A 13276-nucleotide genomic window follows, 5' to 3' on the forward strand; every position below is an offset into this window, starting at 1 on the left:
TTTATATTGAGGTGTAATTCATACTGAACACTGTAGCCTTTGATTTTCATCAGTCAGTACTTCAAGTCCTCTTCGCTGTCAGCAAGCAAGTTTGTGTCATTCGCACGTCACAGGTTGTTAATCTTCCTTGAATCCTAATGCTGCAGTCTTCTTCATAAAATCTGTTTTCTTGAATAATTTGCTCAGCCTACAGATTGAATGAGTATGGTGAAAGAATACAACCCTGACGTATACCTTTCTTACTTGAAACCATGCAGTATCCCCTTGTTCTTTTCAAACTACTGCCTCTTTGTCTATGTACAGGTTCCTCATGAGTACAGTTAAGTGTTCTGGAATTCCCATTCTTTCGCCGTGTTTTCCGTAATTTGTTATGATCCACACAGCGAATGCTGTTGCATAGTCAAGAAAACAGGTGAATATCTTTCTGGCATTCTGTGCTTTCAGTCAGTATCCTTCTGACATGAGTAGTGATATCCCTCATTCCATGTCCTACTGTGAATCCAGCTTGAATTTCTGGCAGTTGCCTGTCGATATACTGCTACAACCACTTTTGAATGATCTTCAGCAAAGTTTTACTTCTGTGCGATATTAATGATGTTGTTCAATATTTTCTACTTTCTATTGGACCACTTTTCTTTGAAATGGGCACAGATAGGGATCTCTTTCAGTCAGTTGGCCAAGTAGCTGTCTTCCAAATTTGTTGACTTAGAAGAGTGCGTATGTCTGGTGCTGCATCCTTTTGTGGAGACATCTCAGTTGGTATTCCGTCAATTCCTGGAGGCTTGTTTTTCACCAGTGCCTTCAATGCATCTTGGGCGTCTTCCTTCAGTACCATTGGTTCTTGATCATATGCTACCTTTTCAGATGGTTGAATGTCAGCTAGTTCATTTTGGTACAGTGACTGTGTATTCTTTCAGTCTTCTTTTGATGCTTCCTGTGTTATTCAGTATTTTGCCCCTGGAATCTTTCAGTATAGCAACTCAAGGCTTGAATTTTTTTTTTCTGTTGTTTCAGCTTGAGAAATGCTGGACATGTTCTTCCCTTTTGCTTTTCTAACTCTAAGTCTTTGCACTTTTCATTACAATACTTAGTTTTCTCAAGCTACCCTTGGAATTTTCTGTTCAGCTCTTTTACTTCAACATTTCTTCCGTTGGCTTTAGCTGCCCTCCATTCAAGAGCAAGTTTCAGAGTCTCTTCTATAATCCATTCTGGTCTTTTCTTTCCTGTCTTTTTAGTGACCTTTTGCTTTCTCCACATAGGATGTCCCATATTTCATCCCATAACTCATCTGGTCTTTGATCATAAATGTTCAGTTTGTCAGATCTATTCTTGAGATGGTCTCTAAATTCACATGGGATATACTCAAGGTCATATTTTGGCTCTCATGGATTTGTTTTTAAATTCAGCTTCAGCTTAAATTTGCACATGAGCAGTAATTGATGGTCTGTTCTACAGTCGGCCTCTGGCTTTTTCTCAGTGATGATATTGAGCATCTCCATCATCTCCTTCCACAGATGTAGTCAGTTTGATTCCTGTGTATTACATCCAGTGAGGTCCAAGTGTTTGGTCACCGTTTATACTGTTGAAAAAAGGTGCTTGCAATGAATAAGTTATTGTTCCTGCAGTATTCTATCATGCAATCTCCAGCGTCCTTTCTATTAAAAAAAAAAAAATTAGCAAGGACTTATTTCCTAACTACTCACCCTTTGTTTCCAGCTTTTGCATTCTAATCACTAGTAATTAATTATCAGTGCATTTTTATTGCATGCTTGATCAATTTCAGACTTCAGAAGCTGGTAAAAATCTTCAGTTTCTTCATCTATGGCATTAGTGGTTGGTGTATAAATCTGAATAATAGTCATTGTTATGGATTGAATTGTGTCCTCCAAAAATGTGTCAACTTGGCTAGGCCATGATTCCCATTACTGCATGATTGTCCACCATTTTGTGATCGCATGTGTTTATCTTGTGTGTTGCAAATCCTAATCTCTGTGGTGTTAATTAGGCAGGATTAGAGCCAGTTATATTAATGATGCAGGACTCAATCTGCAGGATTGGATTGTACTTTGATTCAACCTCTTTTGAGACATAAAAGAGAGAGTCGAGTAGAGAAGAGTCATTGCCACCAAGCAAGTAGAGCCAGCAGTGGAGCGTGTCCTTTGGACCTGGTGTCCCTGCACTGGGAAGCTCCTAGACCAGGGGAAGATTGCTAACAAAGACCTTTCCTCAGGGCCAACAGAGAGAGAAAGCTTTCCCCTGGAACTGGTGCCCTGAATTTTGACTTCTAGTTGCCAGAACTGTGAGTGAATTTCTGTTTTTTAAGGTCATCCACTTGTGGTATTTCTCTTACAGTAGCACTAGGGAACTAAGACAAAATTTGGTGCCAGGAGTGGGTGCTGCTGTAACAGATACCTACAATGTGAAAGCAGTTTTGGAATTGAGTAATGGGTAGAGGCTAGACGAATTTGGAAGTGCCTAGTAGTAGAAGTCTAGATTGCCTTGAAAAGACTATTGGTGAAATTATGGATGTCAAAGACAATCTGGTGGGGGCTCAGAAGGAAGTGAGGAGGGACGTGACATCGAAGACAGCGCAGATGATAAGAAGCAACAGCAGAGAAACAGCAGCAGCAGAACCAGGCGACCAGCATGAGACAGTGTGGGAACCTGCCCACAGAGAGTGCCTTCCTGCCAAGGTTTATTGGCGGAGTTGGGTACCTCCGGGCACTTATCAGTAGAGCTAAAGAGCTTTGGAATGCTTGCCCAAGCAGGACAGATGCCAGCTGGCCCTGGGGCTCAAGGGGCCAAGAGGCCAAGGAACCAGGAAACAGAAGCTGAAGGGACAAGGAATACAGGAAGCAGAGCTGCCTCGGTCTCAAAAGGTAGAGTCACGACCTCTGGGGTCTCAAAAGGTGAAACCATGGCCTGCTGGTCTCAAAGGGTTGGGCCCTAGCCTCCTGCGTTTCAAAGAGTAAGATTTTCACCAACTTGGTTCCAGAAAGTGGAGTTGCCTTTCATGAGTGCCAGCAGAATGGGGCCAGATCCACCACTCAAAACTGAGGGGGTGGGGCTGCTGTGCCCAAGGGGCAGATGAAAGGGGGCTGCCAGGGCCAAGGGGGTAAGGTAACCACTTGGACAGACTAGGAGAATGGTGCAGGCTACCCAAATGCAAGAGAGCAGACTTGCCATTCCAGTGGGCCTAGGAGGCAGAGCTGAAGCCCAGGCCAAGGGCTCTCCACCCAGAATCTGGAGAATGTGGCCAAAACCCAGAGTCTGGAAGGCAGGGCCATTGTCTAAATGGTCTCAGAAAACAGGACTGTTTTCAAACCTTGAGAGCTAATGTAATATGTTCTGCTGAATTGCTTGGTTCCTGTTATCCCTTCTTTCCCTCCAGTTTCTCCCATTTGTAATGTAAATGTCTACCTTGTACCTGTTCCACCACTGTACTTTGGAAGCAGATATCTTGTATCCTAAATTTCACAGATGAAGAGGAATTTTGCCCCAAGATGAAATTTGGACCTAGAGTTGATTTAAGACATTTGAGATGATATGATGGGGTAAATGTGTTTTCATGTGGCAAGGAAGGACATGAATTCTCGGGGGTAGGGGGCGTAATGTTATGGATTGAATTATGTCCCCCAAAATATGTATGTCAACTTGGCTAGGCCATGATTCCCAGTATTGTCTGGTTATCTGCCATTTTTTGATCTAGTGTGTTATAAATCCTAACCTCTATGATGTTAATGAGGCAGGATTCCTGGCAGTTATGTTAATGTGGCAGGAATCAATCTACAGGATTAAGTTGTATCTTGAGTCAACCTCTTTTGAGATATAAAAGAACCAAGCAGAGAGGAGAGGGACCTCCATTAAAAAAAATTACCACTAAGCAAATAGAGCCTGCAGTGGAGCGCGTCCTTTGGACCTGGGTTCCCTGTGCTGAGAAGCTTCTAGACCAGGGGAAGATTGATGACAAGGACCTTTCCCCAGAGCCAACACAGAGAGAAAGCCTTCCCCTGGAGCTGGTCTCCTGAGTTCGGACTTCTAGCCTCCTAAACTGTGAAAGAAAAAATTGCTGTTTGTTAAAGCCACCCACTTGTGGTATTTCTGTTATAGTAGCACTAGATAACTAAGTCACTGAGTCTGGTTCTGTTATTGCTTTGTCTCTTAACTATGGTTTGTTTTTCTTACTCTTTCTTGTACTCATAATTTTTTGTTGAAAGTTGAATATCGTGTAGATCAGTAGAGACTGAGATGAATACTGTTTGTGTCTGGAAATGTTCAGAGCTTTTTTTTTTTTTTGTAAGGCCTGTAATGCAGGGGATTAAGTCATTCTCCTTAGGAGTTTAGCTGGATTTTGTTACCCTCAGTAGATCATCAGCTTCAAATTCTTCAAGCATCACCTATAAAAAGTGGTGGGGAAAGGGTGGCTGGTTGTATGCCAGAGGATTTTTTCTCAATGTTTGTAGCCTATACTAAGCTTTAGGCTTTCCTGGTGTGCTTGTGCTCTAGAAAGGATACCTGTTCTTATTCTTCAACTTACCCCAAGTAATATACTGCCATTATTTGTTACTTAGGATCCCTGGTGGCACAGTGGTTAGGCACTTGGCTGCTAACTGAAAGGTTGTCAGTTCAAACCCACCAGCCCACTGCATGGGAGAAAGATGTGGCAATCTGCTTTCATAAAGATCATCTTAGGTGAAGGGAAGGACACACAATACAGGGGAAGTCAGCACAACTGTACTAAACCAAAAGCTAAGTTTCCTGAACACAACACAACACTTTGTGGGACAGAGTAGCTGGGACTAGGGGCTGGGGACCATGGTTTCAGGGGGTGTCTAGGTCAGTTGGCATAAAAAATTTGATTAAGAAAATGTTCTGCATCCCACTTTGGTGAGTGGCATATGCAGTCTTAAAAGCTTATGAGAGGCCATCTAAGATGCTTCAATTGGTCCCAACCCACCTGGAGCAATGGAGACTGAAGAACACCAAAGACACAAGGAAAATATTAGCCCAAGAGACAAAAGACCACATAAACCAGAGACTCCATCAGCCTGATGCCAGAAGAACTAGATGGTGCCCGGCTACCACCAGTGACTGCCCCAACAGAAAATAGAGAGTCCCTGACAGAACAGAAAAAAATGTGGAGCAGAACTGAAATTCACATAAAAAGATCAGACTTAGTGTCCTGACTGAGACTGGAGGAACTACCAAAGCCATGGCCCCAAGACTCTCTGTTAACCCAGAACTAAAACCATTCCTGAAGCCCACTTTTCCTTCAGACAAAGATTAGATAGAACTATAAAACGTAAAATAATACTTGTGAAGAGTGTGCCTCTTAGTTGAAGCAGATACACGAAACCAAATGGGCAGCACTTGTCCGGAGGTAGGATAAGAAGGCAGAAAAGTACAAGAGCTGGTTGGATGAATAACGGAAACCTAGGGTGGAAAGGGGGAGTGTGCTGTCACATTATAGGGATTGCAACTAGTGTCACATAACAATGTGTGAATAACTTTGTATGACAAATTAATGGGAGCTATAAACTTTCACCTAAAGCACAAATGAAAAAAAAGAAAGATTAAAGCCTTGGAAACCCTATGGGGCAGTTATACCCTGCCCTGTAGGGTTGCTATGAATAGAAATTGACTCAGTGGCACACAGCAACATTTGTTACTTGGCTCTTGCTAGTCCGGTTGAGCTGTTAAAAGCCACACACTTGTGATATTTCTGTTGAAACAGCAGTGGGTAACTAAGACACCTATAGTCTAGTTCTGTTGATTGCTTTGTCTCTTGACAATGGTTTGTCTTTCATTATGGTATTCTTCATTATTTTGACTTAGGCTGGCCCTGTGTTCATGGTCTTGGGTATGGGTCTTGATAAGTCATCCTGCCCACGTTTCCCCAGTAGCAGAGGACTTTCCTCATTCTGTCTCTCAGCTGCAGTGGGTCTTCCCTTGTGTTTTAGGTGTGACAGGATTCACTGACCTTTCTCAAGTGGCCTGTATCTTTTGTAGGAGACATAAGAGCAAAGAATCTGCATTAGGTTTTGTACCCTTTCCCAGGTGGCAGCTGTGCCCTCCCCCAGATGCCCACAACTGAGAGAAGTTGTCTTTCATCTCTTGTCCTGTCCCCAGTCCTTCTCATGAACTTCTGATGAGGTCCATGGAAAAGAGCCTGTAAGTGGGTATAGACTCCCTGAGCATCTGTAGTTTCAGGGTTCTATAGTCTCAGCCTAGTTCACACTTCAGTAATTTGCGTAAATTTTTTAGCTGCAGTCTTAATTGCATCTATGGCAGTTCCATCTTCCTCCAGTGCTTTGCCCTATGTAAGTTCGTGCTCATGGCCTATCTCCTTTGGGTTGCCTGTTCTCTTTAGATGTCAGGCTAGTTGATTGCTGTGATACCTCAGCTCTCTGAGGGTTCGAAAAAAGGTACAGTTTTGTAAGTTATTTGGTTAGAGTGGGAACCACATTCTTTCCAGCTTTTTAAATCCTAAGAGGAAGTTTGAAGCTCTACCTACTTTTCTTAATCACTAATTCTTCTACCTGACTACTGTGATAGTGTCTTAATCTTACTACTTCCATCCTTCCAATCCATTCTCCACACTGTAATCAGAATGACAGTTTCTGAAGAGTTGCTTGAATGCCCTATTTTTCATCTCTTGCAAGGGCCTTTGCACTTTTTTTTTTTTTTTTTTTTTTCCATCTAGACCACTCTTTCTCTCCCCTCTTACTTACTTCAGGTAACTTCTGTGCGTCTGCAAGGTTATCTTTCCTCAGAGAAGCCTTTCTTGACAATTACCCACACTGAGATTTTATCAGGTCCACCTCTTTATATGCCATCATGGTTATCTGTTCTTTTTTCTCTTATAATAGGTATGCAGTTATCATTAAATAACTTTATAATTGCTTCTATGCTGTATTTAACCCCCTCTGGAACATAAATTTCATGAACCATTTCTTTTTTGTTCACCGATCTGTATCCAGTGCTTAGTCAAGAAATAAGTAAATAAATAAAGCTGGAAAATAGTTATCTGCTGTGATCAATGGAGCTAGTGATAGAATTATACTTTTTTATAAATGTAACAAATAGGAGTTTTCCTCTGTGGTAATTATTCTAGAAAGTTAACGAATCAATGATAGACCCAGGCTTCTGAGAAGGCCTAATACAAGAGAGAAACAAAATTAGCCTGTGGAGATAGATTTGTCCTCTTTAGTGGAGAGCCCTAGAGTCTGACTGTGGGGTGGCTATGGAGTATAGGTGTAAGTGTGAAGGAAGAGTTAGTCATGGATTTATCAATTTAACGTAAAAAAAAATTTACGTTTATCCCTTTGGCATGGAATGAAGAGGATTAAAGTATAATGAGGGTTCGATTACTGATGTGATTTTTATGACGTCAGTTAAGGGTAGCAATGAAGATATGAAAAGGATGGTCTAAATAAATGCTTTAGACTTCCCATGAAAAAAAAAGTAGAGTGAAAATTTTTCTAAATTCTTTGGTAATGATAAGGAGCCTTGGTGGAGCAGTGGTTAAACGCTTGGCTACTAACTGAAAAGGTTGGTGGTTCGAACCCGCCAAGCTGCTGAATGGGAGAAAGATGAGCAGTCTGTTCCCCTAAAGATTCCAGCCTTGGAAACCCTATGAGACAGTTCTACTCCGTCCTATAGGGTCGCTATGAGTTGAAATCAACTCATTGGCAATGGGGTAATAGGTTGGTAATGATACAAAAATAAAATATGTACTTACATAGATTTTTTTCTCCTTTTTAGCCATTGTTTTGTAAATAACAATGAGAAGTGTTTTTATAACCAAATTTTCCTGGTGTTGCTACCCTTAAAAATGTGAATGCAGGGCTTACATTACCAAATAACTTCTGTCCTCTATGATTTTTTCACTCTAAAGCAAAGCCTCCTAAAGCAATTTTATCATACCCTAAAGCTACTGCTGCTAATCAGAAGGTCGAGGGTTTGAATCCACCAGTCGCTCCTTGGAAACTCTATGGGGCAGTTCCACTCTGTCCTGTAGGGTCGCTGTGAGTTGGAATGGACTCGACAGCAATGGGTTTGGTTTTGGGTTTTTTTTTAAAGCAGAGGTTGGCAAACTCATACTGTAAAGGGCCAGAAAGTCAGTATTTTAGGCCTGGTATATCATATTTTCTCTGTTGCAACAGTGCGTAAGCATGGTATGAAAGCAGCCATAGATGGTATGTAAATGAGCATGGTGGTGTTCCAGTTAAACTTTATTTATGGAAACTGAAATCTGAATTTCATATAATTTTCAAATGTCATGAAATATTATTCTTCTTTTGTTTTATTTTTAACCATTTAAAAATGTAAAACCCCAAACCATTCTTAGCAATGAGTAGTATTAAAACAGATGGTGAGCAAGATTAAGCCTACTGGCCACGGTTTGTTGACCCCTATCCTAGAGTTTCAGCTACTACTTGGAGCCCAACATCTCTTCTGAGTTTTGTAGTAAGATTTTCAGATATTCACTCAGTATTATCTCAGATTAAACATAACAAAAATTAAGCTAATTACTTTCTGTCCTGCTTTGTTTTAGACCCACTTTTCCATTTACAGGTCTTGGCTAGTGGCACCTACATCCACCTTATTGACTGTGTAGAAAGTAGGCCTAAGACTGCTATCCTTAGGAGTGCCTGCTGGCAAGGTTCATCATGGCTGGTGTGTGGGAATTTGGGTTTTTGGAGTATTCCCGCAATTCCTTGACTGAGGAGGGTGGCTTAGTGTGCTGCCTGAAGTGTTTGTCAAAACAATGCTGTTTACGCTGAACGCCTTCTTTCCTTCTCAGAGTTTGGAATTTTGGTACCTCTTAGGCAGGGAGTGTGTATATGATTAGCCCCAATAAAACTTCAAGCATTGAGTACTAAGGAGCTTCCCTTGTAGGCAGCATTTCACGTGTGTTGTCACAGTTTGATGCTAGAGGAATTAAGCATGTCTTCTGTGGCTATAAGGAGAGACTTGGAAGTTTGTACCTGGTTTCCTCTGGAATTCACCCTATACGCCTTTTCCCTTTGTCAGTTTTGCTTTCTGTCCTTTCACTGTAATGAATCATAGCCATAAGTGCACCCATATGCTGAGTTCTTTGGGTCTTCTAGTAAATCACCAAACCCAGGGTAATCTTAGACACCCCCAACACATTGGCCAAGCGAATCCTGAGAGTCATCCTGAGTGCTTCCATCTTCTCATCCAAGTGCTTTTATTTTAACTGTTTATCCTAAATACCTCTAAAATTATTTTTCTTTTCCCTTCAAGTTCTTTATCCTTTCTTTGATTCAGACCCAGATCACATCTCACCTGTCTAATACAATATACTCCTAACTGCCTGCCTTTGGTTTCTACCTATTCTGGTCTGTCCTATACAGTGCCACTTATTCATTTATTATATGTAAATTTATTTATTTGCTTGCTTGCTTATTTATTTATCTAGTGCTAGGATGACCACATCAGGCCTGCCCCTAAAATCACTCATGATACTCTACTGCCTATAGGATAATGTTGAACGTTACTATAAGCATTAAAAGCACTTTATAATTTATCCGATGTCTATTTTTATAGACTCATACCACTCCCCAACATACCCTTTCTGTTATGGCCATACTGAAGCATGTCCCTAAACAGGCTCTTTTATGCCTAAGTGCTTCTCCACCTGTTTTCCCTCTTCCTGGAACGTCATTGCCTTTCTTCACCAGAGCACAAATTCTTATTCATCTTTGTTCCTAACTTGAAGTCTCCTGTTTTTCTAGGTTGGTTAGTAGTTCCCTCCACGTAGCTTCCAAAGCACTTCACACATTTCTTTTTTCATCACGTTGTGTTTTAATTATTTGTCATACCTGTCCGCTCTCTTTTTAGACCATATAATCCATGAAGGCCAAGACCAGGTCTTGTTTGATTAGCCCAAGGCCTAGCACTTAGCCGATGGTGTTCAGTAACATAGAGTGTTTTCAAGGATCAAATGTATTTTGTGTTCTAGTTGAAGCTGTTAAATGAGGAAGGGAGGGGAAAGAGGGGAAGATGTGGGAATATGTCTTTTCTCCTCAAAAGTTTTATTTCATGGAAGTTTATAGATTAAAATAGGAATATATAGATTAGGACATAATTACTTATAAAATAGATCTACAGTATGGTAAAAACAAAGGAAAATAGATACTTGTAATCTTTTTGTCTTGTTTTGCTACAGAACCTCACTGCATTTATATTATTATTTTACATAGGTGGAAATGGATATTGTTGAAAAACTGGTAAAAATGATACCTTGTGAGCATGAAGACCTGCTGAATATCACCCTTCGGCTTTTACTGAATCTGTCCTTTGACACAGGACTGAGAAATAAGATGGTACAAGTTGGACTGCTTCCCAAACTCACTGCACTTCTAGGTATGCTTTTTGAAAACGAACAGTAGTGTTGCTTGGGCTTTCCATCCTTAGTGGAAGATTGAGTTCTGTGTTAGATAGCCTGCTGGACAAGAAAGCATTCTGAACGTGGCCTTTGATTGGGACTGTGGGAACTGAATCATAAAAATAAGCAGAATAAATTAATGATAATGATCTGTGCTAGGATTTCCACAGTACTGTGAAATGAAATGGAATAGAAACTTCTAAACCTTTGACTTCATTTACCCATATTAAACCAAAGCAAAGGTATGCAAGTACTACCAGGGAACAAGAAGGGAAAATTATTTTCTCTTCAGCATATTTTAGAAAACCTGGTGGCGCAGTGGTTAAGAGCTACAGCTGTAACCAAAAGGTTGACAGTTTGAGTCCACCAGGCTGTTCTTGGAAACTCTATGGGGCTGTTCTACTTAGTCCTGTAGAGTCACTATGAGTTGGAATTGACTCGACAGCAACAGATTTGTTTTTTTTTGGTCAGCATATTTTTAAAAAGCAGATGTCATTTATGTTCTCATATTCTTCCATGCTTTTTAAGTACTGTTTACAAATACATGAATATGTGGAGCCTTTTTGTCATTGTTAAGTAAAAAAAAAAAAGGCATTTTTGTATAGCATGAGTTAGAAAATATTGTATTGAAGGATACAACTTATAAGTTAAAGTTTTCTTTTAGGTATTAATAACATCTTTATAAACCATGAAAACCAAGCCCATTGCCCTCAAGTCAATCCTGACTCATAGTGACCCTATAGGACAGAGTAGAACTGCCCCATAGAGTTCCCAGGGAGCGTCAGGTGGATTCAAACTACCGACCATTTGGTTAGCAACTATAACACTTGACCACTATGCCACCAGGGTTTCCAAGGTCTGTGTAGCTAGAAAGAATTCAAGAGTTAACTCTCCTGTGCTCTCATACATATTAACCTTCTTAACAGAGCATCGAAAGCCCTTTAGGATCTGTCCAGTGTCTGTCTTTATAGATTCCTGCCACTCCCCAATCTATACTTTATACTATGGCCATACTGGGTCCCTGGGTGGTACAAGTAGTTGGCGTGTTCTACTGCTAACCAACAGGCCGGTGGTTCAGATTTACCCAGAGGTGCCTGGGAAGAAAGGCCTAGTGATCTACTTATAAAAAATCCACCATCGAAAATCCCGTGTGTATTACTCCTGCTGCTGACACACATAGGGTCACCGTGAGTCGTATGTGACTCAGTGGCAACTGGTTTTCTTCGGGTGGCTGCACTGAAGCATTTGCAGTTCCTCACACAAGCTTTTTTATGCCTAAGTGCTTCTCTGCCTGCTTTTACCTCTACTTGGAATGTCATTGCCTGCCTTCACCAGACAGCAAATTCTTACTCATCTTTTAAGACTTTGTTCCTTTGTTTTAGTTCTGCAGTTTCATTCTTTTTTCTTAATTTTTTTTTTTAGCTTTTCTATATTCAAGTATTTATAAGTTACTGATAGTAATTTAATCTTAAGTAGTGGAATAAAATTAAGTTTATTCTTAGCTATATGATATCTATTAATCCAATGTCTTATTGACACCATCTTTATAATTCTAATAGTTGGCATTTCTTAAATGCTACTGTGTGCTTTTATATACATTATCTCATGGAGTCCCCATCTGCTGCTGAAGTTTGATTTATTAACTACTGCATGGTTAAGTAGATGAGACAGAGTCATAAACAGGTCTCAAAACTCCCTCCAAAAATAAGTTTTAGGGAAGAGCACCCCACTCTTTCTCACTCTATAGCTAGGAATCAGAAAAAATGTAGTCCATTGGTGAGTACAAGAGCGTTTATTCCATTGTTCAGTCCACAAATACTGTGTAGGACTTACGTTACACAGTTTAGAACTCTACTAAGGAGCACTTTCAAAATTTGCTTGTGGTAAATCAAAGCAATAAAAATACTTAAGGAGGAAAGGAAAACTTTAAAATTGATGAGCCTTGAATTTCATTCATATGACCCTCAATTTATCATGTATCTATTGGAATTATGTGTCAAACATTAGGTCAGATTCTCAGTGCATGAAGATAAATATTACAGACCTTGTCCTGAAGGAACTCATAGTTTAGTAGATTTGTTTAGTATTCAGCCACCTGCTTTTATAAAATATTTACCTTGTAAGTTATGCTGAGGAACCAAATAATTCAAAAGATTGTTTTTGAAAATTACTTGCATGATAACTATTTCATTTTCTTTTAACAAATAGTAATTTTTTGAATATAAGATTTCATATTCAATACATAGATATTTTCTTAATTTCTTCTGGAACTCAGTTTCTGGAGTCAGATAGTCTTATTAGAATTGTGACTGTTTACTTCTGACTATGTGACCTTGAGCAAGTTACCAAAAAACTCTTTGACTTGCATTCCTTCCCTCTAAAATGAGAATAATGATTATAATCAATTTAGAGTTCTTTTGAGGAATAAATGAGATATTAAACATAAAGTACTTAGAGTAGTACCTGGCATATGGTATTTTCTAATAAATGTTAGCTCTTATTATCATTTTTCTTATTATTATTATTCTTTGGTACAAAGTAAACATTCTGTAAGTGTTGCTGACTGATCTTTCTCTGAGTATAAATGCTTTTCTTGTAGATATTGTCTTTGTTGTGAAAACAGGTAGCATTATTTTTATTTCCCTGCAATGTGTGTGCAGTTCAATTCAATTTAATAAGTTCAGTAAGATGTTGATAACCCACTGTAGCTAGCCACCGTGCTAAGTAAGATAGAAAAGTGTTTTTCAGTCTGCACATTTATTGTGATTCAAGACAGAGAAAGTTCCCACATTGGCAGGGAGAGAATTAGAAAACTCTTGATAGAGAAGGTAACATTTGAGACGTACATTGGAAACTGTCATT

General features: G+C 39.8%; 1 protein-coding gene across 3 annotated transcripts in view; it reads left to right on the forward strand.

Annotated features, from left to right (window-relative positions):
• The window catches only part of KIFAP3 (kinesin associated protein 3), a 267451-nt gene that overhangs the window by 86191 nt on the left and 167984 nt on the right, over positions 1 to 13276 (forward strand). For all 3 annotated transcript variants that reach the window (XM_049881269.1, XM_049881271.1, XM_049881270.1), the window contains exon 10: positions 10230 to 10392. In XM_049881269.1, coding sequence (XP_049737226.1) covers positions 10230 to 10392 — 163 coding nt within the window. The remainder of the gene's footprint in view (positions 1 to 10229; positions 10393 to 13276) is intronic.

Source organism: Elephas maximus, chromosome 3 (genome assembly GCF_024166365.1).
Source record: "Elephas maximus indicus isolate mEleMax1 chromosome 3, mEleMax1 primary haplotype, whole genome shotgun sequence".
NCBI lineage: Eukaryota > Metazoa > Chordata > Mammalia > Proboscidea > Elephantidae > Elephas > Elephas maximus.